The sequence below is a fragment of the Mandrillus leucophaeus genome, unplaced genomic scaffold (genome assembly GCF_000951045.1).
Source record: "Mandrillus leucophaeus isolate KB7577 unplaced genomic scaffold, Mleu.le_1.0 Scaffold336, whole genome shotgun sequence".
Taxonomy (NCBI): domain Eukaryota; kingdom Metazoa; phylum Chordata; class Mammalia; order Primates; family Cercopithecidae; genus Mandrillus; species Mandrillus leucophaeus.
In genome coordinates this window covers 2,133,074-2,158,815 of record NW_012103543.1, presented here as the reverse complement: position 1 = coordinate 2,158,815, position 25,742 = coordinate 2,133,074, and the positions used below count along the sequence as shown (strand labels likewise).

At 35.2% G+C, this 25,742-nt stretch overlaps 1 protein-coding gene across 1 annotated transcript in view; it reads left to right on the top strand.

The window, feature by feature from the left end:
- Positions 1-25,742, top strand: part of ARHGAP15 (Rho GTPase activating protein 15) — a 642,246-nt gene that overhangs the window by 302,667 nt on the left and 313,837 nt on the right. The window contains exons 7-8 of the mRNA XM_011988707.1: positions 18,398-18,496; positions 19,718-19,847. Coding sequence (XP_011844097.1) covers positions 18,398-18,496; positions 19,718-19,847 — 229 coding nt within the window. The remainder of the gene's footprint in view (positions 1-18,397; positions 18,497-19,717; positions 19,848-25,742) is intronic.

Below are 25,742 nucleotides of genomic sequence, written 5' to 3'. Positions count from 1 at the left end.
CATATACTTTCTTCTTTCTCCTGCCATTCATTTGAAGTGCTTCTCTTCTTTCACAAAACACACTAGGAGCAGAGCGTTTGGGGGAGGGAAAATGAGAGGGGTGGTTACAGATACACCTTGTTCTTTACTTGTGTGTACTTAATATGGATAATTAGATACTCTTTACCAGGTACTTTGCCACAGGATTTTCATGGATTACGTTTGATTATTGCCACATTTTTATGCAGTAGCTACTCTTTAATCTCTACAGGTGAGACAGAAGCACCAGGTAGTGAAATGACTTGTGCAGGACTGAGCTTGTGAATGACGGGCACAGATGTGACCAAAGTGGTATCTGCCAAGCCCATATGTTTCAACTTGAGCGATACTGTCTCTTGCTATTCTGCTACTTTTATGTTCTGCTTTTGCACTCAAAGTTATAGGCTTTCATTTTGTTAGACATTATAAAGATATAAAAGAAATTTAAGCCATACTCAAAATTGAGAATGCCATATGATATATCCAAACGATGTAATATTACGTGACTACTAAAAAGGTTGTTTATGAAGAGTTGATAGTAACTTGAGAAACCAATTTTTAGATAAAAGTAAAAACCTGGATCCACAATTGGATGAAAGTTTCTGCAGCTGCTGATGGGGTAGGGGTTTACTTGCCATCATCTGTAGAACAAGAAACTCAAACCAATAGAAATAGTATATTTTGGGTACAATAATACTATTTTTTATTGTCAGAAAATTTGCATGGCTTTGGATTAGTACCCTAGTGGCACCTGTTAGCTTAGAGTCAATTGCCGAGACTCTGTCCTGTGATAAACACATGCTACAGGTCTGACAACAGGAACAGGAGAAGGGGATAGTGGCCTCGTTGGAGTCATCAGGACAGCCCCATGGTAAAGGATGTGATAGAAAAATTCTCCCCATCTACTTGTGCTGAGCCTTTCCTCTCATGGAGTTGTAGTTTCTCTTTTGCTGAGATACCTGTTGTCCTCAAGTTCTTCTCCAGGCCTCTATCAAAATTCCATTTCAAATACCTAAGGCTAAGTGTAAATATACAAATAAAACTGTGAAAATTTACTAAGAGATATAAACAAAACCTTGCAATAGTGAGACATACTATCTTTTCTGAGGCAGAGGTCTTACTAGTTTTAATTTTTTTTGTCCCAAATTAATACAGAATTAATATATAATCTTATCAAATTCCCAATAGGATATTCTGGAGGAAGAGAGTAAATATTTAAATTTCACATAAAAGATTTAGAGTCCTTCAAATGATTTCTAAGATTTAAAATATAAATTGGAAAAATTACAAAGGAGAAATACCTAAAGCTTACAATGGAAAAATGAAAAATAACACATTTTTATATAAATGCAGTTGACCCTTGAACAATGTGGGTTTGAATTGCAGGGGCCCATTAATATGAGAGGGTTTTTTCCCCAATAAATAAAGGGATCTCTCTGTATCTAATGTTTCCACATCTGCAACGAAGAGTGCAGAGGGAAAGCGCAGTATTCACAGAATATGAAACCCTGATATTGAGGGCTGACTTCTTGTATGGAAGGTTTGCTTTGGGCCGATGGTGGGACTCAATATGTGCGAATTGTGGTATTCACAGCAGGCTTGGAATCAAGCTCTTTTGACTACCAAGAAACGACAATAATTTCATTAAAAGTGCCATTCAAAATAAATTGGGGAAAATTTATGTGGTAATTGACACCAAAGTTTAATAAACTTCCTTAAAACTGCTTTATAATCTTAAAAATACTAAAACTTAAAAATGTGTACTGAAAGTACTTAAAGTACTAAAACTTTAAACACATTAGTAAGAAATAATATGAAAAAAACACAAATGCCTAATTATAAAAGAAATGCAAACCTAAGAAAAAATGAGCTTTCTTATACAATTTGCAAAGCATGTAATACTGTGTTGCTTCCAAGAAAATATGAATTGAAATGGGCTTATGCTTTCAATTTTGGTGAGATAATACAACTTGGGACAAACTTTCTAGAAAATGATTAGTAATGCATTTCAGCAGTCTTTCAAAATTCATTTATTTGACCCAGTAATTCTATTTCTAATAATGTCTTCTAAGAAAAACAAATCAGAAATCTTAACAAAAAGTCATGCCTATGCCGCGTGGGTTTATTTATCATAACAAAATGTGGAAACAACTAAATTGTGGAAAAATAGGAAGACACTTCAATTTATTATAGTAAATATCTTTAACAAAATGTTAGGAAGCCATTAAACAGATGCTTTCAAAGAATAATGCCATGGAAAAGCCTTCATGATATAATGTTAAAAAAATACATATTGTATATTTAATTTGACATATGTGTGACCTATATATGACCATACACACACACACACACACACACGTATATAAACATATATATTAAAGAGTCTGAAGGAAAATACATTAAATATTAAGAGGGATATTTTGAGTACTATGATGAGAAGTGTTTTTAATTTTTATACATTTCTGGTTTTGCATATTTTAAAAGTCTTGAAGTGTGCATTTATATTCAGAAATAGTTTGCTTTAATATATTTTCCTAAGAAAAGTTAACATACCAGTATCTGAACAAAATGTATAGAAAAATACCATCCTTTCATTAAATTGTTTTAAAACCTTCATCTAAAGGAATAACTTAATTAAAATTCCAGACCTTAGACAGCAGGTTTAGGGAATTAGTTTGTCATTCTAAGAGGCTCTTAAGGCTCCTGGAATCACACTACATGGGAATTGACAGTACTGCCAATATAAGTTTTAGGGTCAGGTCAGGATATGGATACTGAAGTCTCAGTTATGGGCAGTGTGGGGAAATGCAGTTCACCAATACACAGGAGTTTACCCAAGTTTCTCAAATGTAGTGAGTTTTAGAATACAGCAGTGATAATGAGCTAGTTGGACGAGACTCAATTTACTCATTTTTTTTGAGCCTGAAAATTTTGGGAAAGAATGACATGGGGAAAGAAAGGGATGAACAGAAGATGGAAAAAGAAAAGAGAGCAATCTTAGAGCAGCAAGCACCTTGAATTGTAGTCTTGAAGGCAGCCCAGAAGAATTGAGATAGCTGGGGAAATTGTATTGTGTATCTGAAGTACACCAGCTCTGTTTTACAGGCCTTGTGCCATCACATCATCTGGGTTACATTACAAGAACACTCTACTCCTCACATAGCATAAGTCTCTGGTAATTTTGGTGCAGGAAGGATGAGTAATTTTTACTATATTTAATTATCATAGTGTGAGTGTTCTCTGAAAGCCTTGATGTAGCTGAAGCCTCTGCCATAATTTACCAAGAAGTCTTTGGAGTCCGCTTAGAATCTTGCCATCCTGGGCCCTTTGATGACCCTGACTTTTTGTGATTTTGCTTAAGATATCCTATCAGGTATCTGCCTGATGTCATGGGAGCATAAGGGCATGTGTTGATAGCAAGAAGACCACGGAGTCTTATTCGCTGATAATGTTTATTCCACATCTGTGATTTGTGTCCTACAAGGCTCTTGGGACTTAAACCACATGTGCTATATTTGCATTAATGGGAACTTGAGAAGGAGAGGCCATAACACTATTAAAATGTTTAGCTTTCGCTCCCATCACACAGACACATGCTAGTAACTACTCCCAGACCTTGTATCATGGTGCTGCAGGATGCAACGTGGAGTGCGTTCATTGTTTCAATACAAGGGACTTGAAAACAAATAGCTGCCATCTCTGTCTCTGATAGTTTGCCAGGCTTTTAACTTCTTTGGTTTTTCCCTCTCCAGATCATGGTGAGGTATCTAAAATGTATTCCAAACAGCACATTGCCCCATCTTTGTTTCTTCTTTTATAAAGGAACTCTTGCTTTAAGGTATATTTAGAAAACCTAGGGTCTAAGCCAAATTCCAAAGAACCACATGTTAATTCTACTTTCAAATGGCAGGAAATGACTTAGTGCAGAATCACCCACACATGGTTATTGATCACCCAGGCCTAATAGTCACAAATGTGACAAATATTCTGGAAGTTTTTCTTGGTTTAAATATCCAACTGTTACATTATATATGAAGGTATTTTGAAGCATCTTATAAACAGGGAGGTAGGGAGGGTGCAGGGTGGGAAGAGAAAAGAAGGGGAAGGGAAGGAGAGACAAAGGGAATGGGAGAGAAAGAGGGAGGAAAAGAGAGAAAGAGAGCGTGTCAAGGAACAGGGTATGAAGATCACATCTTCATTACTCCCTAGGCCAGAGTTTTTCAAATTGCATTCGAGATCCTTTAGTGGGTCACAGAATCAACTTAGTGAATTGGGACCAGCATTTTTAAATGAAATAAATTAAAGAAAAAACCAGGATAGAAAATATCAGATTACATCACATAAAGTAAAGAGAGGTATTATTTAATAAAACTTTTGTTTCAATTATATGATATATGTATATATATATATGAACATATATGCACATGGTGTATCTATATGTATGTTTTTCATTATTATACATTGAATAATAGATAAATGAATTGATGTGTAGAAAGGTACCTAGATGACAGAAAGAGAGAGAGAGTGTGTGTGTGTGTGTGTGTGTATCTGAGAGAAAGAGAAAGCGGGGAGAGAGAGCAAGAAAGAGAGGTGCTGATTGGCAATGATTACTTCTCACCATGTTTCATGAACAAACATGTTTGAAAGCCATTACCAGATATACCTCTAGGACAGTGGCTTCTTTAAATTTGGAATACATTCTTCCCTTAGTGCCTCCTCCATCTGCATTCAGGTAAATTAACAAGCTACATATAAATCTCATCTAATTAAGCCACAAACTTTTAAAGAAAATGTTGTGGATGAAACTCAGTGAAATATGAATCCAATGCTGTGAGCCTCAAGGGTAGCAGATTACAAACCCAATACTGGCTCTCATGATGGAAAAATGTTCTCCTTAAAGTCCTACTCCCCAGGATACTAGAGAATGATAAGTGGCACAACAGTTGATAGTAAGCCTGAGAAATTGAGGGAGCAACTTACTGTATTGATGATCTTTAGATATCATTTATTCATGGATTGGTATTATTTCTTGAGATCACGAAAAAACAAGTTAATGGCAATAGAACCATCTTGATGGAGCAGGCGAAAAACTATAGTTGGGACAACTACTATGGAAAAGTTTGAGCTGATAATATTGGAAGGAAGTGTGTCTTCTGGACAGAATACAGAACCCAAAAAGTAAGATAACAAAATTCAGTCCAGGCTGTTAGGGTGTGAGTTCCAACCAGAAATAACAAGGATATTTTAAAGACCATTGGATGATTGCTGAATACACTGACATGACTCATTTTCAGATATTCTTATAACGATGGTGCCTTGAACGCAAGTATGGATTATTTCTTGATTACATGTGTAACAATTCAGATGGGTGAGGCAGATGGAAGGTGAATTTAAAGAACTCAGTGAGGTGCTGTGAGGATCAGGGAGATGCTCCGCAGAGCCCCAGTTCCTAAAAGGGGGTCTGGCAAAAGGACACTACCAGCCGAGAGGGTCTGGTACATGTGATAAACCACCAGAATAGGGAACCACAAGCCAGAAGCAAGAAGAAGATGCAGCAACAGAAATGAGCTTTGGCAAAGATAGAATATCTAAGACAGGGTGCATTCTCAACTCTCAGGGCCTGAGATCACGTCAAGTCACTTTGGGATGTGGCAAAGGTCTTAATTTAAATACCAAACATCTCAAAAGTGTGGCATCTAACATTGAAAGCAAAGAAGCAGCTGCTGAGTTGTTAAAAGAGGAGGAAAAGATCAGGAACCAGAAAGAGCCAGAGAAAACTCAGGGGCCCATGGAAGAGGCATTCTTCTTATCAAAATGGTGTATCATCTTTTCAGATAGATGCATTGGTACAACCTTAGAAAGCAGTGGCATGTTGACAGTTATGGAAGTTGCAAAATAGAGCCAGCTTTAAGAGGATGTCTTCCCCACTGTGACACTGTAGAATAGCTCTGCTAATACACGTTCTTAGTGACTAATCACTGCTTGCCTCCTTACTAGTATACCAAATAAAATCTGTTTTCTACATTTCAAGGCCTTTCGTTATGTGGATACCAAAACCTTTTAGTATTAACCTAAGCCAATTGAGCTATCATTCATTCTATACCCTTTTATTGAGAGCTGGTGCTACTCCAGGTACTTGGCTGAGTGCAGGGATGTATGGTTTTGTGGTCAGGGAGCTTAGTGTGTGGAAAGGTCAAGATACTGGATGTGTACAATAGTGAGATGCACACCATTATGAAGTTAGTACAAACTGCTGGAGGGATACCTCTTTTTTTTTTAACCTCTAGATATTATAAAGGACTTTCCTGAATAGGCAATGTCTAAGTAGTTTCCTGAATAAAAAGGTGGAGTTTGCAAAATCCAGGAGACAATCAATGAATCAGTCAGTAAATCAAATCAAATAATAACATAAGGTTTTTAAGTGCTAATTATGTGCCAGGTATTAAGTTCTTCTTCTGGATTGTATTTTATATAGCCCTTATAATGGTCCTATGAAGTGTAGGTATTAGTGTTTTTCTCAGGTTGTAAGTGAGAATATAGAAACACAAAAATTTTAAATTGTTCAAAGTTATACAGTTAATAAGTAGAGGAATTGAAAAGGTTAGAGACAGAGAGATAAATTATGAAGTGTTTGGCAACATACATTAAAGAATTTAGGTTTTATCCTGAGGATAGAAGGGATCCATTCAGTGACTTTCAAGTGGCATGTGACAGATACGGATTTAGGTAGATCATCTTTCTAGGGTCTAGAGCAGCAGACTCCAATACAGTATAATTTTCAAATCACTTGTGAAGCTCTGTAAACAGACAGAATACTAGGCCCTATCCCCCCGGGTCTGGTCCTAGTGAATGTGAGAATTAGACTTACAAAGATCTCCAAGGACAAAGTTGATGTCAGTCAACTTAGGAGTTTACTCATGAGTGGATGTAAAGAACAGATTGTAACTATACCATCTGGCAGTAACGAGATCAGACCAGAAGTCACATTGGTCCGAATTGTAATAGATCAGAAATGATATTGTTTTGAATTGAACTAGAGATATACATTAGGGATCCTTCACTTTTGCAACTCTAATTTTTTTTTTCTTTTAAAATATGAGAAATGGTAATATAATTCCAGAGTGTGTCTATAAGGGAGAAGAATTGTGTCTTACAGGAAAATGTTTGGTAATACCTCCATTTAAGGGATGAGTGAAGGGAGAAGATTCCACAAAGAGGGTGCAGGAACAGCTTCTTCATGTCCTTTAGAGATGCTATATACTTTCCTTCCTCAGAATCTTTGTATAAGCTTTTCCTTTCACCTGTGTTGTCCTCTTACCCTGCCTTTTCTTCTACTAGATCTCATCCATCCTTTGAAGATCCTTCTCCAACATTCTTCCCTGAGTCCTCTATTATACCCTCAAGGAAAGTTTGGTTTCTTTCATTAAAAACCATTATATGTCCCGTCTTGAATCATTATGTAATTGTTGTTTCTAATTGTTTTCCCATGCTGGTCTTTTTTCACACTAGATTAGAAGCTTCTTAAGAGGAAGGGTCACTGCTAACTTTTTTGTATACCTCACAGTTCTTAGAATTGGACCAGTAGCAGGTATTCACTAGGCACCTAAATGGTTATTAAATGACTCCCAATGTTGTGTATGTTGGTTGATGATCCATATGTCCTAGAGACACAAAATAGGCCTCGTCCTATTTTATACCTATTGTTCTGGTGTGATTATTAACAGTGCCTTTTGTCTTCAGAATTATCATAGTTTCAACACTAAATTATATAGTCATCCTACTGATAGTGCTACCAATATGTTTTTTAAAGTCTAGCATCTTTAAGTGGTAATATTTCAGTACAAATGTCATTTTGCTTTGGGGAGCAAGGAGTGTTAAGGTATTTTTGCACACATTTGGCATGGAGTGATGTGTCATTCCAGATGTCTCCTTATTAGGTAGGTGGCCTACCTAATGACAGATGTCATTGTCTATTATAGAGTCACAGGTGGTATATTTTTAAAAAAATACCATTGAATTCTCTATTTTTCTGTTGTGTTCTCTTTCTACATATATAGAAATAGAACATATTATATATACATATGTACTATGTTATGTATTATACATAACATAGTACATATGTACATATATGATATATATCACTACATCATGATATATAGCACTATATGTGATATACTGATATATATCATATACAGTGATATATAATATATGAACATATTATATGTACATACATACTATAGATATTGTAAACCACTAACTGTAGTTTTAGAAATGTCAGATGCTTTTTCATGTTTGGTTTAAAGATAACCCTTTTGAGTAAACAGGAATTTTCTCCAAACAGCAGAATTACAATCTTTCCACATACTCAGAAGAAAATTTTCAACACTCTCAATTTATTTAAGCCTATCATTCTTGGAAAAAGAAACATTACTACTCATTCATGAACATCCTAATTACGTAGATAGCTAGTCTATCATTCCTAATGAATGATCATGCTCTTTCATGGAGAGCAAAATCTAGATTGTCAAGCTCTTGGTTAAACACAATTTCAAAATTATGAGACACCAGAAGTAAGCTTTGTAGTATTACATTTACTTCTTGAATTATGCAGTTTGGATTCTATAAAAAAGAATTCACTGGTTAATTTCCAAATCGCTACCTAATATTTGTTCCTCTGCCCAAATTATATAACTTGACAGCAGAGAATGAAATAGATAACATCCTTCTTGTGAGTCACACACTCTGCAAGGGTCATTCCCAGTTCTGTTATTTCCCAGGACAGAGTATCAGGAATCATGTGGGAATAGTTCATGTGTGCCTGGGCTAATCTGTGTATACTAGTATAGTACAGAGATGCACTGTTTATGTCTGAGAAAATAGTTATAAATCCTACTTCTTCTGATCACAAATACTCATTTATCTTTAGACTATATCACCACCTGAGTTATTTTTATGTAAATATTGCACCTTTTAAGTATAATGATGATAATAGAGGCTGTGAATCCATAGATTTGCTCAAGTGTTCCCTTTTTCAATAACTGAAAGTATTTAAATTCTGGAAGTTTTAGCATCCTAAGAGAAGTAGCAGACAGATGTGTCAGTAGAGTGATACCTACAGAAGTTGTGAGTAATGAATAAGACAGACTCAAAGAAGCCTTTACTGAAAAGGTGACATCTCAAATGATTTGAATGATATGAGAGAGGATGTCAAAGGGGTCTAGGCTTCTGTAAGGGAACTGTGGTGCATTTCCTAGGTTGGTATGCTCTGGCTATTCTGCAAACGGTAGCCCAAAAATGATGGACTCAGAGAGAGTCCTCAGCTGCTTTGATCCTTTCAGCTCTGTCATCACATAGAAAGGTCTCTTTGGCAAAGTGTTGGAAACGACACAAGGTGGGCAAGCATCTGCAGATTTCCTCACTTAGTCAGAAGACTGGCTGAAGTCATCCAACTTCTGGAAATCAATAAAGAGACCAACTTTGGGTAGCAAGCCCCCAAGATCACAGAGAATCTATGTTGTGGTGGCATTGCCATTCCTTATTTGTTGGCATCCTTGTCTGGAAACTGCCTCATTTGGCTATAATTTAACTTGAAGATTAAAGCACAGATTTTCATATGTATCTTCTGTTCTCTGAATGTAAAATTATGAAATACACCTACATTCACTTCTAAGTGGCAGTATTGTAATTGAGCAGATTTTTGTTTTTCACTGAAACCTGGAGTTGAATTGTCTTGAGCCGGAAGGCATTCAAGCTGCTGTTTTTCACTTAGCTGTATTTCTCTATAAGCATCTAATTGTTTCAAAAAGTGAGATACAGTATGTGAAAACCTGAATCTAATGCAAATAAGTCTGTACAGCACTAAAGCTAACAGGTGTTCTCATTAATGTAAGTAGACATGGAACAATTCTTAAATGTTTTATAAACACTCATAATCATGGCCAAATACATTACAATAGCATAAAGATACATACTATAACATCTTTTATTCTTGTTGTGCACTCTCAGTACTTATTAATAAGAGACTAGTGGCAACAATACCTACTTCTGCTTAAGTCACTGTATCATAAAGTTAGGTAATACTTCTAAATAAAATTATTAACAACGTAACTACTGCTACTTCCTACCACAGTTTGCTTATTTATTAATATTAACAGTGTTCTTGTAAAATTAATGGCTACAATGCTGATGGACAGCAGTGAGCATCTTTGTATCACTGAGGTGCTCTAAAGACTTGACCCATTAACCTAAGTATTAACTCTTTAAAATTTTTAACTTATGTTCCAGTTCCCATACTATCAACTCCCAATTACAAAAGCCTATATATAGGGTGAGAGTCTTGGATGATCTAGTATAGATGATCCCTGTAAAATACTTGGGTGGCTTTGGAATATAATCAAGAACATTCTGTTTTAGGGATATGCATTGAAATATGACTCTTGTGCTTCCCAGTCCTTCCAAGTTTAATCCTATTGTCTGATGTCTAGGACTTGCTGACTGCTGGGAAAATGCAGCCTTCAGACTGCCATTATCAACCTTCAAAATAGTTTGCCTACTCTACTCTCATGTGGTGTTTTCAGTAGACATCAGTATTACATTACTTATATTACCTGGAAGAATGCAATTGTATTGTAACCTTCAAATTTTTATGACAATAGAGAATGAGTTAAATATATTATGGCATATCAAACAATGTAATATAATGCATTCACCAAAATGAATAAAGTAGATAAGATTTGTCTATTATTTTCTTAGTATTCCTTATGTGTCTGTTGTTCAGTTATGCATGTAGACAATTGTCATTGGCCTCAGGATTATTATAGCATAGTTGGGGGAACAGAAAGACCAACAAGGCATTGCAACATAGACCAATTTGTGCTAAGATAAACGAGAAGCAGGATGTTATGAGCGCACTTGGGGGAATACCTATTTCAAAGAAGCCTTTACTGAAAAGGTGACATCTCAAATGATTTGAATGGTATGACAGAGGATGTCAAAGATGTCTAGGCAGCAAGAACAACCTGCTCTAAGGGAAGAAATGAGAATTAGTATGGGACAGCTGGGGAACCAAAAAAAATCAGTATGGCTGGATTGTAGAAATGCGGAGGAAAATGTGGAGCAGAGGAACTGCAGAGTGGGTCAGTGCCAGAGCACACAGGGGCTGGCAGGCCAAATTAAAGAGTTTGCACTGTACTGCAACAGCTGTGGGGAGCCTCAGAATGATATCAAGCAGAAGAATGGGATGATCATATCCAAGTTTCAGAGGGATCACTTTGGCTGCAGTATATAGTACGGATTTGAAGGAAAACCATAGATGAGACAGAAAGCAAAGGATATTATAACTAAATTCTCATAAGAGATGATGGTAGTGTAAATAGTAAAATGCATAAAAAGTTTTCATAATAGTATACGTGATATTTTCATTAAACTGTAAACATACACAATGTTTTCTCATGGGTCAAAAAGGTATGTACACGGAGATAAGAAGTCAGTATATCTTGAAGAAAGGGAAATTATGTGTTTATGTTACACCTTTGAATTTATTAAAACTTTTAAAATTGAGCATTACCTACATAAGGACAGTAATAATAAAAATAATTCCAATTTGAAAACGATGGGGAGAGCAGATTCCCAAGTATCATGTGACTGTGACTAAGTGAGTAATCGAACACAGTGAATATAGCTCAGGCAAGAAGATGCTCTGTGGTTGGCAGGGAGTGACTGGTGGTGACAAGTCCCAGGATGATTCATTTATCTACAGACAAGTACAACCCCCGAGTTTAAAAATTAAGAGCAATAAAAGTCTAAGTTGGTATCTTTACACACCAACAGCTTCGATTAGTCTCTTTTTGAGTCGTTTTTCATATGAGCACCACAGGCAAAAGTTTTGGTATAGCTGCTGCAAAACTGTGGAAACTGCTAAACTATCTACTAATTACTTGGATAGTATTCTTTCATGAATATTGAGAAGACTGTTTCTCAGTACTTAAAATATTTTAACACAAATAAAAGACTGAACATGAGGGGTTTTTTTTGCATGTTTGTTTGAAATGAATTTTGGGTTTAGATATTTGTTAATAAACAGAAAGGTAGAGTGGGCAAGTAATATGGGGTGTGAATGTGCACTACAGGGCCAATTTTATTGTGCAGAACAAATCTCTGTTGTACAAATGCATGGACCAAATTATTTGGGTGTCAGAATATGGCTCAATTTCACTTAAAAAGCATTGTTTCTTGAAAGGTTGGCCTTAAATCTTAGATTTTGGAATGCACTGGAGGTCTGTCGTGTATGTAACCCGACATTTGTTTACTTTCCATTAAATAAGAAATTGCTTACATGGGCAGGTTATTTTGATATGATGACACCACTGAGGGTTCCAATAAATGTACATGCAAATCAATCAACCCCAAACACATTGAAAACATATCCAATAAACATCTGGAAACTAATGAACGCACATTTGTTAACATAGGGGGAGTTGTGGAAATGCTGGATCCATTGGTGGCCTGGCTTATTTAGCAGCATGTGGATTTAGGAACATTTCACGGAGTTAGAAGAAACAGAGTAATTATAACATAAGGTTCAACATCTTTAGATATGTAGAACATTTTCCGTTGCTTAAAACAAATATTCCCTAAGAAAGTATAAAACATTTTTCTGACTTGCAAAGTTTTTGCAGTCTATCATTTAAATTACTTAAATAAAGGGAGCTTTACTGCTCCCCAAAGCTGAGAATATAACACCCTCCATGCATATTAGCTTGATCTTCTTGACAGACCAGAAAAGTGTTTGTGTTTGCCAATTAAAACAAAAATGGATCCCTAGTGGCTTGTTCCTCATACAACTTTTGAAGACTGCTATCATTGTTTGCTAGGGTAACCCTGGATAAGGCTGCTATCCAAAGTAAACAAACTTTTCAAAACTTTCATGACAGATGGGGATTACAAATGCATTTTAATAAGAGAGTTGCCAAAGCAACTTTTTTTTTTTGTAATCAGCATATATTTACTTAACATCTAGCAACATTGGGAACACAAGGCAGATACTTTCTCACAAAATGCTTTAACAAGTAACATTTTTGGAAAGGCAAATTGAAGACCTTTTACATCTAACTGATATTTTACCCTTCGTTTTATTTTAACTTTGCTCAACATGTTAAGAAAAATGTTAGGAATTACTCAAACTAGACTGTAATTTGAGACAGACATTCAGTTTGATAGTGTAATTTCTTTGGTGGTCATAAACACCTTTGAGACCAAGTAATTAGCTATTAATATAACCATGACAACCTTCATTTGATCAACTATATGTTGAATGATGCAAGATGAAAAAAATGTGAATCTGTGTGGGTTTTTAAAGCATTATTACTTCGATTTTAGGTCTCAATATCTCCCTATGATGTATATTTTCTGCTGGGATTATTGAATACAGATATGGACAAAATTATCCCAAAAATAATTCATATTCACTTCAAATAAACTCAGTGTATGTTGATATAACTTTTTATTTTTACTTAATTTAATTCAAATATAAAAATTATCCAAAGTATCTCTATACATAATAGAAATTAAATTCCATTCCTCTTATTTATGTATTTCTAGAACCACTGTAGCCATATTATTTAACATGTTTTAGGGCTCTTTGGATATTGGGCATATTTTATTATACATTTCCTACATACCATTTCAGTTTCATTAAGATAGAATAATCCCTCCTTAGGTTCTAATCAAATTGTGAAAGGTTCAAGTGTAGGATTGCTTTAGTCTTTTCTAGGATTTGAAGGAGTTTTAGATAACCCAATTCAGTCTTAGATACATTTTTTCATAGCAAGAGAGTGCTTGTTTTTGGAAAGAAAAATCAGAGTTAGGATTTTGCATGATCTTTTAAAATCGGGCTATCTTTAGTCTAACTGCAAGGAAAGAAGCAACTTTGTCTAAAGTTGCTATTCCAAATTTCATGACTGAAACCAAATTATCACGGCCCTTTTCCTGTTCAAACACACAGTCCTTGACTGTATACAACTGTTTGCTGAGAACTAGTGAACTAGAAATCAAGATCTTTGTAATCTCTTAATTCTATCATTTAAAATGATGCCAATTTGATAGAATGGCATTCTCATTTTCCTCATTTGCTTCATTTTCTTCATTTGCAAAATTACTTTATGATAGTGGAGGAAAGCTGCATTTGGAGAATGTTTATTACGTGCTTTGAGATCATTAAAGCTGATATCACTTTGCATACCAAGTGGTGGTATTCATATCCTTAATATACTGAAGTTCTGATACAATCAACGTTTAAAGAATAACATATCATGACCACCACTTTATGCATACTTTCATGATGTAAATGTGCCTGCAGTAACTACTCACTCCTCTGAAATCTTGATATGAGCATTGTGTGTGCCACTCACATTGGGACTCAGGAGGAGCCATTTTCTATTGTTATTTATCTGTATATGCATATGTCTTCTTTATCCAAACAGATTGTGAGTTCTTGAGGGTGGGGGCTGTGTCTCCCTAGCTTCTAGCAATGTGCCTTGTACTTAATGGATGCTTAATCAGTCATTGTTAATGATTAATAGAATATTCTGTCATGAACGCGTCCTCTCTATTCTTCTGTACATGAAATTATTTGTGGGATTTATTCTGCAATCGGAAGGGTGGGGCTCTCAAACAGACGGAAGTACCATGTCACTCGTTATCTCTTATATCTTTGGTAATCTCCACATGTGCATCTGAAGTCATTTGGAAAAGAAGCTGATAATATTTTACCATCAAATATATTTTGCTGATGAGATGTATCTATAACATTGATCATTATTTCTGTTTGGTTATTACTTATAAAAGATTGGCAATAACTAAAATACCTACAATGTTTACTTTGTGTAGCTATGCATAATTTTGATTCTTTGTTATCTTTATTTTTCCCAAATTCTACACAATAAAGTATTATTCTTATAATCAGAAAAGAGAAGTTCTAAAAAAGGTTTTGTTTATATTCTAGTAAACAAAAGTATGGAAATTTGTATAAATGCCATTCTACACATTAATTTCTCATTTAAATTAAAATCTAATAGCATAAAATCTTACTGCCAGAATGAATATTGATGAGAGTGTTATTTAATTGACAATATTTAAAAGAACAATATTTAAATCAATATAAACGCTACTTCTTAAAACTCTTTTAAGATGTTTTAAATTAGCATAACAAAACTCCATTTAATTAAAATCTAAAACACAAATTTCTTCGCTCTTCATCAGTGAAGTCTGGACTTGCATCCACCTGCCTCCATATTCAGAGGAACCGTAACAAGGACACAGACTATTCTAAGCCCATGTGAAAACTATTGTTGAATTAATCCCCAAAAACCTTAAGGAATGTGCCCACTCTGCATGTTGCTCAGTGGACACGCTTCAATAATTTCCTGGGCATATATTTCTTACCAGCAAGAATTCAGATGGACCCTTATTTAGTATGAAAAAGTTCAAGACAAATTTCCCCAGATGGATACTTAAAGATATTTATTGTTGACACTGGCACACTTCATTAAGGTTACTTTGGTGCCCTGATATATTCCTTCAAAATACAACATGGTGGTGATGAGGGGATTTCAAGAAACATTTACCTAAAGTAGGTTTCTAAGCAAGATGGAGACCAGCAGCTCTTATCTAAACCTGTTATGTTTTCCGTAAGTTCTTCCTTCATCCCCTCACCCCAGCATCTGTCATGGAGGCAAAACATATAGAAAGAGTACATTAGCACGGCTTAATATCAAAGCCTTTATGTCTGTTATACATCATTTTAGATTGTCATAAGTTGTTCAATCAAAAGGTTTAGTCAAAGCTAACATTCTTTACTGATGTCTTTTTTCCCCAAGAGTGTTGGAAATTCGATTGTTCAAAGTGCAAATATGATTCAGCAAACCATTTATCAGAAATCCTAAAGAGGTAAAGTAAAAAAGTGGGTTGAGGAACTTGAATTAAATGGGCTTTACCAGTCAAAGATTTTGAAACTACTTTCCTGTGAGTGACTGGAATAGAGCAGAACAAAGTCAATTACTGACTGTAATTAAGAAGTGGATGCATTTAAACTGTAGAGAGCAGTAGCAGACTTCTCCAGACTGCCTGGTAACTCGAAAGATTAGTGGGAAGACAGAGGAAAGGATGTGAACTGTATCTCTCTGATAGGATGTTTTGAATGAATTGCATTCATATAGCTCTCTGATCTAACTTCTCAAAATGAATTCATAAATCACTGATTATGTATGATTAATGCAGTAATATATTTGGACAAAGGAACTTTTAAAATACATTTTGCTTTTGGTTGTGTTAGCAATATAAGATCCCCTTTGCATTGCATAGCATGCACCAAAAATGCAAATGTACTGCTAAAGTACTTATATTTTATCACTGTTTGAATTTACTAGACTGAAAGCTGAACTATGTTGGCTCTTTCGTAAACCCTCATAACATAGTAAATCTAATTATGTTTGTTTCTCGTACTTTTTAAATGTTGTTTCTTTTTATAATTTTAATAATGGTTTATTTATACTGGCAGAGAAATATTGTACATTGTGCTTTGGCTAATTCATTTGTCTTTGTGTATGTTAACAAATTATGATGTTAGAAATACATTCATAATCAAAATATTTAACTACAGATTAGGATGAAGGTAGAAGTCTAGGACATTACTAGTTTTCTTGTGTTAGAAATGACCTTCCATTTTTAGATTACTATTTCTTAGGCAACGCTCTATAAAGTAAATATTTGGAACTTTATCTGAGTAGAGAACATTGCAATGGTGTTCAAATAATTAGGAAAACATCACCTTAGCTGTCTTTTACTGGATGCATAAAACAGGAAACTGTTTTGAGACATCCTTATTCTTATATACAGTTTCATTTTAAAAAGAGAGAAAATGATTGGTCCCAGTAATCTGTCAAATTCTAGTGTGGGCAATTAAATCCTATTATTTTTCAATCTTTCACTTCTTATAATTGCATACACTTTAAACAGTTCTCCTTATAGTTAGAGAGAAAACATTTGATATTGGAACCCATCTCAATCAAGAATGGTTACTTTGCAGTACTGATTAATGTTGAATCTCTATAGAGTTTTCCTAAAAACAAATGATAAATACACATATGCACATGTTACATATGCACATATGTAACAGATTTCTTTCAAAACCCCAAAATCATTGTCATCAAATGTAGCCATGAGAATCCTTGAAACCTTCAGAATGAGCCATTTGGGGTAATAATTGTCACTTTAATGACAGAATTATAGAGATGGCCTAAAGCATGATTTGTGATTTTCTGAACCTGTGCCACATTTCAGCGTTCACCTCCTGTTTAGAGCAAGGAAGGCTGAGAAGAGGTAGCTGGCTCCTGATTGAGTATTTTGAAATGTCAGTCCTCTAAACCTCTGAACTCTGTGTGACGGTAGTTGGGAAATGTTCATCTTCCTGTTGCAAGAAAAAGTCAATAATACAAAGGGAAAATCTTCACAGTTCAGATGGATGGCCAAATACAAAAAGCGTGTCCACACCCACTCTAATCAATTTTTTCTCTAAGTAGCCCGTTACATGTGAAACTAAGAGTATTGCCCTGTTTCTATAGGGTCATATCCTTTTCTCACAAGTCTGGGGAGAAAAAGATTTACTGTAATGAAAAATGGACAGTTACATGCTAAACATTGCCAACTACTTAGCAGTGCTGAGAGTCAGGAACCTGGATGTTCATTTGGTAAACACTCTCCCAGAGAGGTTCAAATATGTAAATGAACTTTTATTTTAATATACTCCTTTTGTGGGGAAATTGGTTTTTTCATTACTTTCCTATAGATCTCTGATAAGAAAGTAGAAATAGTCAAATGTTATTCATCTGAATGACCTTTTGGAAGTCTGTAATTAGTCTTTTTGGTAAATAATCTGTTTTAGAGCTCTCCATAAAAGGAAATCAAATATAGAGATACTATTAGATTTGAAAAAGACAGACAGGAAAGAAGCAAACGTGCAGAATGAATTCTGACACACCCGGGTGCATTTTTCTGCGGGTTCTGACTTAAGTGTGTACTGTCTGCAGTTCTCTGAACTTCCTGGCTTATTTCTCCTTAAGCTGGAGTAATTCAGCTCTAGCCCTACTCTGACTTAATCGTTCTATTATTAAAACAATAATGTATTTGTTATGATATGAAAAACAGTTTATAGAGAGCAGTTCAAAATGCTCCCAGTTCCCAGAAAGACAATTACTGGAATACAAGAAAATATTTCAGTTTATTAAACTGTGTTTTTTAAAAAAGGATTTTTACATGTAAGAGATCTATCTTACATAGTTTCTTTACCTGTCTATTTCTTTTTCTTTTTCTTTTTTTTTTTCAGATCACAACAGTATCAGGAAATGAGTTCCTTCTACAGTCAGATATTGACTTCATCATATTGGATTGGTTCCACGCTATCAAAAATGCAATTGACAGATTGGTATGTATTTGTTTTGGCTGTTACCTTTATTAATTAAAATGTAGTCATTTAAATCTTACTGCTCAGGCATATAACACACACACTCATTTAAATAGATCCTATGGACTGAGAGATATTAAGTTCTTTTACTTTAAATAGAATCCACTAAAAACCTTTTCAGCAGATAGGATTTGTAGAACTAAATGTCATTTAATTTCTCTCTTTCAAAAATATAATGCATTCTTTCTTTTTTTCTGAAATAACATGGACATTCATTTACTGGAGGCTGTAAAAAGCACACAAGCACTTAATAACTACTGATTTTTTTTCATTTTCAGTATATGCAGTCTGTAGTACATATTCCTGAAAATAAATATCAACATATTTAAGACTCACTGTTATAATACCAATAAATAATAACCCTTTGTACTGATTTTTATTCCTCTAGCTAAGCTAGATTGTTCTTCTCATGAAAATTACATATCTAGAACTTCATGAAATTATCCTAAAACATACAGTTAGAGTATGTTTTGTAAGAATGAACTTATTTCAAACCACTCATTTCATGCTGAGTGTCTAGAACAACATTTAATTTTATGACACTAATATTTGCAAAATTCTGAGAAAGAAATATTCTTAATACGGAATACAACACGATAGTAAAAGATTTTCTGTGTGATTTTCTTGATACTTAATTGCAGGCTTCCGTTAAATCATTTTAGGACTAACACTTTAGAAAGTAAAATAACAAATGTAGTTTTTCCCATTATCAGTATATTCCCCTTAAAGGGGTGTGCGTGTGAATGTGTGTGAGTGCACATACATACATACACACTGATACAAGCAGAGTTTGTTGTCACTGAGGATGGACTCTGGGACCAGACTGCTAGAGTTTGAATTCTACTTCTATCATTTGCTACCTGTGTGACCTTGGGCAAATTACTTATATATTTTGGCCTCATTTTCTTAATGAGGAAAATAAGGATAATAATAATACCACCTACTCTATAGAATTGTTGTAATGACTGATTGGACTAATGCATGTATAGTGCTTATCATTTAGTAAGTACCATACACATATACAAACTATTATTAGAGTATCGAGCTTAGCAAAGAAGACCTCTCCCCAAATAATTACCTTACTTCAAATTTCCTCATAAACACCAAAATAGAACACAAAACTATATGGAGAATCCTTTCTTTCTAGTAAAATTATTCAGTCTAATTATTTTCTGTTTCCAGCCAAAGGATTCAAGTTGTCCATCAAGAAACCTGGAATTATTCAAAATCCAAAGATCCTCCAGCACGGAATTGCTAAGTCACTACGACAGTGATATAAAAGAACAGAAACCAGAGCACAGAAAATCTTTAAGTGAGTATTTTCTTTGACTTGCTCATTTTAAGTTTGTCTAAATGCAGTGCTTATGAAATATAAATGCATTGAAATGAGATTTACGCCAAACTCATCACACTCATGGAAGATTCGTAGCCATTTCCTGGCCAAGGATTCATGCACTGGAGGGCAGTCTGGGCACTTTGCTCACATCATTGTTGATAATGCCTTTTGAGAAAATAATTGTTCCAAGGTCATGGTCTCTGCTTACAGCAAACCTCTGAATCTCTGAGTAATAGCCATGGTGTTCAGATTGGTGATTGATATTGAGAGTGGGAAATGTCAAGCGTCTCCAACCCTCGTATCCTGACTATTTTATTTGCATACATTAAAAGGTATGAGTGACCACCAGCGTGGTCTAACTTAAGTCAACAGGCTATGCCACTTAACACACCTTAGACCACCAGAAACATTTAGAAACATGCTTGCAGAGAGGCTGATAGAAAATGTGAGATGTGAATTAGATGTTCTCCAAGGTCACACCTAGTTCTAATATTCTGAAAGAATTGAATTTAGAGTAAGAACAATGGTCTCATTACTTACATAGCGATCTTGGCTATCTTTCTTAACCATTCCCCAAACTGCTTCTTCCTCAATGAAAAGGGTTATTAAAATATGTTACACATATCTCACAGAGTTGATTTGAGTCTCAACCTCCTGAAAGAAAAGGTAGACATCTGGCTGGGTAAGGTAGCCCACACCTGTAATCCCACCACTTTGGGAGGCCATGGTGGGTGGATCACGAGGTCAGGAGCTCGAGACCATCCTGGTCAACATGGTGAAACCCCATCCATACTAAAACTACAAAAATTAGCAGGGCATGGTGGCACGTGCTTATAATCCTAGATACTCAGGAGGCTGAGGCAGGAGAATTATTTGAACCAGGGAGTCAGAGGTTGCTGTGAGCTGAAATCACAGCACAGCACTCCAGCCTGACTGGTGACACAACAAGACTCTGTCTCAGAAAAGGTAGACATCTTTGGAACCAGAGAAAACCTATTTCCCAAAGTCTTAAAAATTATAGTATTTTGGGGGGATCTTCTACCAGACTGACCCCAATTATGCAAATCAACATTTTTTTCCTGCTATTTCCCTCTGACCAAAGATCAATATACTGACATCCTAAACTTTTGAATTTAAGGAGAATGCAGTAAGTTGAGAAGAGCTGCTAATGGAATATACATATATGTAAAATATATATAATATATACATATATGTACATATGTACATATACACATGTGTGCACTAAGAAAGATATATATGTATAGGTATACACATACATGCACACACTCATACACACATGATAGGGAAGAGAGAAGCTATTTATATGTGACAACATGTTTTCCAGAGTTGAGTTACTGAAGTCTACAAACCTAGAAATCGCATGAGAACTTAAGAGTAGAAGCACCCTTTCGAAATTAGGTCTTTATGCAAAAACCCATGCCATAATTTTCAACAACTGCTAGATACATTTACTTAGCCAGTTATGCTAAGTTGGATTTTAAGAGTATCAGTGTTAATGTCCAGAAAATGCATGGTGTATTTGTGGAGAGTTAATGCCATTTCAAAAGACTTTTCCATATAATGGTACAGTTTAGAGTTATTTCATTTAAAGAATATTTTCCTTTCATTCCTGATCATTGTCTTCTTTTGCTTCACATGGTTTGAGACATAAGGTAAGATTTCAGAATTGGGATTCAGTTGGGAGTATATATTTAGTGTTAATCATATAAACATTTTGTAGTCCATATAAAAGAATACGTGATGCAATGACTAGCAGATCTGGAATCTTAGATACAATTTGTGGTTCGGAGGAGACCTTAAGATGTTTCTAAAACATGAAGAAAGATATATATGGAGAAAATAAAGGTTTGCAAAAATGTATTTGAGAAACATTGAGGATAATAAATTCTCTGTTGAGTAATAGTCACTTAAAAAGTTTTAAGATACTGCTGAAAAAAAATCTTACAGATAGAACACTAACTACTTCCCTTTATTATTTATTTTTAATTGGAAAAGACAATTTATTTTTCTACTTTGAGCTTAAACTCAATCCTGCTTAAAAACAAGGGAGGCCAGGAGTAGTGGCTCATGCCTGTAATCCCAGCACTTTGGGACGCCAAGGCGGGCGGATTGCCTGAGGTCAGGAGTTCAAGACCAGCCTGGTCAACATGGTGAAACCCTGTCTCTACTAAAAATACAAAAATTAGCAGGGCATGGTGGCACGCACCTGTAATCCCAGCTACTTGGGAGGCTAAGGCACGAGAAATGCTTGAACCCAGGAGGCGGAGGTTACAGTGAGCTGAGATTGTACCACTGCACTCTGGCCTGGGCCATAGAGGGAGACTCTGTCTCAAAGGAAGCGGTACATGATTTATTCATTTCAAAATGTAACTAATTGTACAATGACTTCACACTCACCTTTTACTTTGAAGTTAAAAAAAAAAAAAACCTAGAAAATATAAAACATTTACTGTACACCAGACACTGTTCCAAGTGCTTGTCTTACAGCGATACATTTAATCCTCTCACCAACCCTATGAGGTAGATATTATTAGTAACCCTATTTTATAGATGAGAAAACTGAGGCATGAAGAACTAAGGTAATTTGTACGAAGACAAGTTATGGAGACATGTTTCAAACCCAAACAGTCTTATTTTAGAGCCTGTACTTTTAACCATTGCACTATAATAAAGTGAACAAGTAAAAGGTAAGCTTAGTTTGTATCAACCTTAGACTTGGATAGAAATATTATGTTAAAAATAAGATTCATGGAAATCAGCAAACTTGAATCAGGACCCAAAAAGTTATTGGCAAAAATAATTAAAACTGCGTGTTTTCTTTCCATTTTGATTTCACTATTAAAATAATAATTTAATCTTTAACCTAGCTCTAATTTTAGAAAATGCTTCTTTTCTGAGTCTTGGTGAGTACTTATAGTTGTAAGCCTTTTTTGGGGGGGCTAGTATGTTTTTTGCAATGTAGGATGGTTAATATCCATCTATTACTTTGAATTAAGTTCATTCAATATGTACGTATTCATTTTCATTTGGAAGGCGTAATGATTGACCCACTCACACAATATCAAATTAGACCATGCATTTGAAATAGTGATTGATATATTTTATATTTGATGCTTTGTAAAATATTTCTTCAAGTAGAAAATACCCTGTGTGAAACCCCTCTGATCTCAGTCCTAGATTTGAACACCCAAACTTAGGTTTGTTAAAACATGCATTTGGTTTCATGTAACCCTCTGGAGATTAAATAATTACGTTGAATCAGAGACTCACAGTATCCTCTTCCTTATTACTAGTCTAAGCACAAACTTTTTGTCAGTTTTCTGCCTTTGGCTTCCTGTGCCCTTGATGTTCCCATAAGTTTTGCTGCCAAGATTATAGACAGATAAAGCCAGAATTACTTTTTTAAAAGGCATGTGAACATCATTAGCAGCTAACAGGTGGTCATTTCATTGTCCAGTTTGTCTATATAACATGGGAAAAATATGTTTTCTCAATGAGTGAATTCAGAAAGTTATGTTTACATATACTTTCCTTTTAAAAAATATGATTCTAACCTGCCAACACTATTAAGAACTAATCAGATATTTTAAGATATCAGTTGAGTCTAACAGACAAGAAGCCAGAAAATTTAATGCAAGGGCCAAATCACTGTGGGAAACTCAGGACACCAGCCTGGGATGAGAGTAGGAGAGCAGCTCTCCAGGGAGGGCTGTTATGGAAAGTGGAGAGTCAATCAAAGAAGATGTGAATATATTTCTCTGAGGAAAGAGAATTGTCTTCCACTGACAGCAAAGAGGGGAAAGGCCCAAATATAATAAATCTTGCATCAGATAACCTTGGCGAGGTTTCTTAATTTTCTGAGTTTTACTTTCCACATCTATAAAAATGGGTCTAATACTGTCCTCAAAGGATCGTGTGAGAATTTGAAATTAGACATGTAAATACTTAGCTCACAGCAGGCACTCAGTAAGTAGGAACTCTTATTATCCTCCATGTCCCCAAGCAGATGGTACTGAGACAGGGCTTGAACTTGGTGGTGTTTGATGAAAGACTGGAGCAGGGCGTACATGCTTGCCATCCTACTCCCTGAGTGTGCAAAAGATAGGAAAAGGGTGCGAGAATTGGATATGGGAGTCCTAGCTGCAAAAAATCTAAGTATGAGCAGCTGGTCTTTCCCCTGGCAACTCCCCATGTGAAAGGGGAAGGTAGGGCATTCTTGGGGCAGCACACCAGGAAACAGTAGAAAGCAGCTAAGAAACACTCTTGATTCCCCTAAACCCAGAAGAGCATGTCATTCAGAAGTTCAAGTTGATGTGAAGGATTCAGCATTAGCTATCTCACTACTCATTTATACAAAACTCTAGTTTATTCATTCATACACACATTCATTCTTTTTTATGAAGAAATACAACTAAAGGTATACAGCTAAAATTATTGATTTCACTCATTTGTGCTTTCAATTTTTAAAATACAACTTTTGTAGGTAGGTTATGCTTTAGTAGTAATATATCTCATACTTATCCATTGCTAAACTGTAAAATCCATGATTGTGGAGATCTTGGATAACTTGAATATAAAACTGACACTTTAGTATTATAAATAAGCACTCTAAAATGAACATGAGTTAGAAGACTAAAATCAAAAGGTAGGAGAGCTAAAAGGAAATGGATTTTCCTTTAGCTGCCTCTTGATCAAGTTATCATAAAAAAACAAATGTGTGCTGGATGAAATCTTAAGTGCAATTGGATATGGATTTCTCAAATCTATATTCTCTTAATGATGTGTGCAATAAGGGTATATGTAATATGTTTCTAATAATAAAGGTATTTGTATTTAAATGTGTGTTTCCCAATTCCATATCCCCTTAATGATGTGTGCAATAAGGCAACAGAAAGACAGAAAGAAAGAAAAAAAAACTTGAATTGAGATAGTTACACAATAAAAATTAAACTGCTATGGACTTTTAACTTGTCTTTGTTTAAAAAATTTGCCTGTGAAGTATCATGACCATGCCAAGTGAAAACAAGTTTGATAGTGAAGACGGTAATTTTTTGGACTAATCTAAATAATTATAATACTGGTCTTCTACAACTATAAGTAGGCTATGTTCTCAAAATCCAATTGTAAATTGGTTGCTTAGACCTTGATATATTTTCACAAGGAAACCATGTACCAAGCCACAAAAGCACACTTGAACCTTCTGCAGTCACCTAGAATGTTGTTTCTAGGGAACAACTCATTCTGAATTTGCTGCACCTCTGGCCCTGGGAGCTAAGACTTCCCAGTAGCATTGCTTTCAATCTAGTTTCCAGTCTAGATCCCCACTTCTGTACCAGCTCCACCAAAGCAATTAGGAGACTCAGAAGGTTTTTGGCTTGGATTCTGGTGAACCCTGAAAGTCCCCAGTAGTGGCAGGGAGGGAATTCAGAGCCTCCAACCAAGAAGAAATCATAGAAAAAGGAGAGAATTGAGGACTGGATAGGCAGTTTTTGCAGCATTGATGGGAAGTGAGTCCTTAGCAAGACAGATATTCTTGGTAAAAAAAAGTATGTGCAGTGACAGATTCAGTCTGGAATTGTCCCAAATATAAACATTTGATGAGTCTAGGTGGTACATATGCAAGTGATCATGATCCTATTGTTTCATCTTTCTTTGTATGTTTGAAAAAGTTCCCCGATTAAAACCTGAAGTAAACACACATACCCACACAAAATTAGGTATGTCCATGTGCCTAATTCAATAAAAGAATATACATGTTTACTAATTATGACTTGAAACCTTTCAAAGAAAGATCAAAATTCTTTCAAAGAAAAGATCAAAAATTTTCTGAATATAAGTTACATTAAGACT